This window comes from Ostrea edulis, chromosome 5 (genome assembly GCF_947568905.1).
Source record: "Ostrea edulis chromosome 5, xbOstEdul1.1, whole genome shotgun sequence".
Taxonomy (NCBI): domain Eukaryota; kingdom Metazoa; phylum Mollusca; class Bivalvia; order Ostreida; family Ostreidae; genus Ostrea; species Ostrea edulis.
The window spans coordinates 7,537,861-7,542,860 of NC_079168.1; the positions used below are offsets into that span (position 1 = coordinate 7,537,861).

At 37.2% G+C, this 5,000-nt stretch overlaps 1 protein-coding gene across 2 annotated transcripts in view; it reads left to right on the forward strand.

The window, feature by feature from the left end:
- LOC125649990 (denticleless protein homolog) overlaps positions 1–5,000 on the forward strand; it is a 27,022-nt gene that overhangs the window by 17,079 nt on the left and 4,943 nt on the right. For both annotated transcript variants that reach the window (XM_056167150.1, XM_048877912.2), the window contains exons 9-13: positions 18–121; positions 1,299–1,403; positions 1,627–1,739; positions 3,138–3,227; positions 3,580–3,694. In XM_056167150.1, the coding sequence (XP_056023125.1) occupies positions 18–121; positions 1,299–1,403; positions 1,627–1,739; positions 3,138–3,227; positions 3,580–3,694 (527 nt within the window). The remainder of the gene's footprint in view (positions 1–17; positions 122–1,298; positions 1,404–1,626; positions 1,740–3,137; positions 3,228–3,579; positions 3,695–5,000) is intronic.

Genomic DNA, 5,000 nt, shown 5'->3' on the forward strand with positions numbered 1-5,000 from the left:
TTATTTTATATGTTTAGCTGCATTAAACAGTGGGACTTGAGGAAGAACTTTTCTATTTCGACTTCTGAGGCTGTACCCAGGGGACTGCTAGCCTATTCAGGTCTCTCCAAGAGAAGCCATGGTAACTACCATTATATTCCGTCATAATTAAGTTGCAAGTTCATATTCCCCCTCTTCCTATCGGGTTAAACAATAAAGAATATTGTAAATGTGGACATTTTTCTGGTTACATATGTAGCGAAATTTATTTTATATACCAAACTGTTCATGTGGATTGTGGAAGTTAAAAAAAAAAACCATGTGAATTGAAAGAAATTGTTCGCTGTACACGTACAATCTAATCTTGTGGGGATTATTTTTGCAGTTACTTTGTCATAGCAAAAATTCACACCATTTCACTACGCAAATATTTCCATTTTTATGCCCCCGAGATCGAAGATCGGGGGGCATATTGTTTTTGTCCTGTCTGTCATTCTGTATGAAACTTTAACCTTGCTAATAACTTTTGAACAGTAAGTGATAGAGCTTTGATATTTCACATGAGTATTCCTTGTGACAAGACCTTTCCGAGGATACCAACATTTTTGACCCCGTGACCTTGGAGTTTGACCTACTTTTTGAAAACATAACTTTTGAACAATAAGTGATAGAGCTTTAATATTTTACATGAATATTCCTTGTAACAAGACCTTTCCGTGGGTACTAACATCTGTGACCTTGACCTTGAAATTTGACGTACTTTTTGAAAACTTTAACCTTGCTAATAACTTTTGAACAGTAAGAGATAGAGCTTTGATATTTCACATGAGCATTCCTTGTGACAAGACCTTTCCATTGGTATTGAACCTTTTGACCTTGACATTTGACCTACTTTTTTTTTTTTTTTTACATTGGTCATAACTTCTAAATGGTAAATATTAGAGCTTTCATATTGTACATGCGCATTTCCTTTGACAAGATCTTTCTACTGGTACCAAGATATTTGCCATTAATTGTGACTTTGGCCATCTTCGGAATTGGCCATTATCGGGGCATTTGTGTTTCACAAACACATTTTGTTCCAATAAAGATCCTCACACTTTGACACTGTCACATCAGGCTGTAAGAGATGGTGGGGGGGAGGGGGGGGGGGGGAGTTGTAAATGAAATAACATTCTCCTAATTTTCTAGAGTAATAAAGGTATGCATAATTATTTACTATATGTTGAGAATATATTATTGAAAGCTTATAATGGGTGGAATAACCGTACAAAATTTAGCAATTCAATTGAAGAAAGGAAACTATCTTTCTGTTGCAGGTTATTCAAATTTAGTGTTTGATTCAACATATAGTCAGCTCTTTGTCAACTGCAGAGATGATGTGATATACCAGTATGATGTCATCAACTTGAATTCCAAACCAGGTAAAATAATTATCTAGAGTTCATGTTCTGTGAATGACAATAATTATCTAGAGTTCATGTTCTTTGAATGAGAAGTACATGTACAGTATTTATCTAGAGTTCATGTTCTGTGAATGACAATAATTATCTAGAGTTCCTGCTTTTATTAATGAGAATGCTTTATGTACATGTATGTCTGACATTGAATAGACTGTTGAATTTTCATTTGCCTGTTTTGTTTTAGTGCACTGTTACAGAGGACATCAGAACGGTTCCTTCTTCATCAAAGCTTGCCTCAGTCCAGATGATGAGTATCTCCTGACTGGGTCTTCGGATGAAATGGCTTATATCTACAAGGTGAACTTTTCTTCTCCAGAAGTTCATGCTAGATTTCATGATAGTAACTCTATACTTGTTGATATCAAGCAACATTTAGTGATATTTAGGAAATTCGGAACTCTTATCTGCAGAATTCATTGATATTTAGGAAACTCGGAACTCTATCTGCAGAATTCATTGATATTTAGGAAACTCGGAACTTCATGGATATTTAGAAAACTTGGAACTCTATCTGTAGAATTTGTTGACTGATGGGAAACTATCTACACTTCTTGATATCAGGAGTGCTTTGTACCTAACAATTCATTTAGATTAACTGTAAATGAATTTTATAATTATAAAAGCACTGTGATATGCATTAATCCTTAGGGCTGTTCCAGAAATGATCAAATGGGGGGGTCGGGCGGCAAATGATATTTTTTTGTGTGGGTGGTCGTATTTTTTCATATTTTAATTGGTCCGTGGTTGGACTGTTAAAAAAATATTTATTATGGGTAGTGGGTAGTTTCTATTGTTTTATTTTGTACCACGTGGGTGTTGAGTTTTCAGAATATTTTTATTGTCGCTCTTGTCGTGTTGGTTACAAAACGTCGGAGGGAAAATTGAAAACGTGCTTTTGAAATGCTGCTTTCGAAATCGGAAATCGGAAGTAACATAGAACTATTCGAGTTGTCGCTCTTTGCAGCGCATAACTTTCCATTACGCCACTCTTCAAATTAGAGGCGCGTTTAGTAGGGTCCCTTTGGACGTGATGGCGGCGAACTCTGTTCTGTAGATTATTACAGTTTACAGTGCATCGATTTTGGGAATATTTTGAAACCAATAGGTATTCCGTTTTCTAATAAAAATAGGCAAACCTTAGTTGATTTATACGAGGGTACCGATGCGTTATATTTATCAGTCAGTGTGATGGTGATATAGAGGCCTCCGGGCGCGGGCTCCATTAGAAGACAAACGATTCGTGGAAAAACATATCCATACCCATTTCATGATAATAGCATCGTTTGGACTCCCAATCTTTCCAACATTCCCGCCATAGATGCCTTTGATTGTTGATGTGACATCGTTTCTTCAGAACTACTGTGATACAATGTCGCACAGGCATTACCGCGTCATTGACTAGAATGTTTGTCCCGAAAACCTCGCGAGATTTGTACCGTTTTCATTTTTTAAAATATTTTTGTGGTGGGTCTGGTTAGTTTTTTTTTTTTATTAGATGGGTCATTGTAAAATGAGTTTATTAATTTGATGGGTCATGGGGTAATTTTTTATTTATTTTTTTTTATGGGTGCTTGGTATATACAAAAGGTGCCTCCCGACCCCCCCATGTATTTATTTCTGGAATAGCCCTTACGTGGTACAGAGGATATTATATGATCATTTAACCATGGGTCGTGTTTTGTTTTGTGTGTGTAGATTGGCAGTCCGAAACAAAGTCCAGTCGTTCTGAAAGGCCACAAATTGGAAGTGTCCGATGTCAAATGGTGCCCCACGGAATTCTCTAAGGTCTGCATCTGTTTTTCGAATCAGTCAAAGTTCAACACTTCTGCGATTTCTTAAGTTATTATTAAAATTTCATACAGTAAGACCTGAATACAGTGAACACATTTATAATGAATTCACGCTCAGTGATTTTTATTCCCTGTAGTTTTAAAACATGAACTCTCTGGATACAGTAAATTATTTTTAATTCAGCGAATCAAAATCGTTCATCCTTAGCATTTTGCTATAAGCGTGTTTTACTGTTCTACGTGTAGTTCCTTAGTTTTAATAGAGAGTATTTCAGAGAAAGTTTTGGAAATATAGATGTAGGTATCTTACACATTGGTTTACAAACCCTGTGATTGGTTAAATGTAGATAGCCACCCTGTCTGATGATAATACAATGAGGATTTGGCGTCTTCACCGCAGACCCTGGCCTGCAGATCCCGGGGAGGTGATAGGGACCTCGGAACGGACCCACAGAGAGATAGGTATATACTACTGTGTTATACAATCGACAGAATATCTGTATTTACCCATAGAGAAATGGATGTTTACTATTGTGTCTGCAGCATTAAAAACTTCTTCTTTTTTAAATCCTCTAAATATTATTTATTAAATGAAAGCTTTAAAAAGATCCATATTTTTATGCCCCCGAGGTCAAAGATCAGGGGGCATATTGTTTTTAGCTCACCTGAACCGAAGGTTCAAGTGAGCTTTTCTGATCACATTTGGTCCCTCGTCCGTCTGCCTGTAAACTTTTCACATTTTCATCTTCTCATGAACCACTGGGCCAATTTCAACCAAACATGGCCAAAAGCATCCTTTGGTGAAGGGCTTTCAAGTTTGTTCAAATGAAGGGCCATGTCCCTTTCAAAGGGGAGATAATCGCAAAGATAGGGTGGGGTCATTTAAAAATCTTCTTCTCAAGAACCACTGGGCCAGAAGAGCTGAAATTTACCTGAAAGCTTCCTGACATATTGCAGATTTAAGTTTGTTCAAATCATGGCCCCGGGTGGTAGGATGGGGCCACAATAGGGGATCAAAGTTTTACATACAAATATATAGGGAAAAACTTTAAAAATCTTCTTCTCAAGAGCCACTAAGCCAGAAAAGCTGAGATTTACATGAAAGCTTCCTGACATAATGCAGATTCAAGTTTGTTCAAATCATGGCCCCCGGGGGTAGGATGGGGCCACAAGGGGGGATCAAAGTTTTACATACAAATATATAGGAAAAATCTTCTTCTCAAGAACCACTGAGCCAGAAAAGCTGATTTTTACATGAAAACTTTCTGACATAGTGCAGATTCAAGTTTGTTCAAATCATGGCCCCTGGGGGTAGGATGGGGCCACAAGGGGGGATCAAAGTTTTACATACAAATATATAGGAAAAATCTTAAAAAATCTTCTTCTCAAGAACCACAAAGCCAGAAAAGCTGAGATTTACATGAAAGCTTCCTGACATAATGCAGATTCAAGATTGTTCAAATCATGAGCTCCGGGGGGTTGGATGGGGCCACAATAGGGGATCAAAGTTTTACATACAAATATATAGGAAAAATCTTTAAAAATCTTCTTCTCAAGAACCACTAAGCCAGAAAAGCTGAGATTTACATGAAAGCTTCCTGACATAATGCAGATTCAAGTTTGTTCAAATCATGGCCCCCAGGGGTAGGATGGGGCCACAAGGGGGGATCAAAGTTTTACATACAAATATATAGGAAAAATCTTCTTCTCAAGAACCACTGAGCCAGAAAAGCTGATTTTTACATGAAAACTTTCTGACATAGTGCAG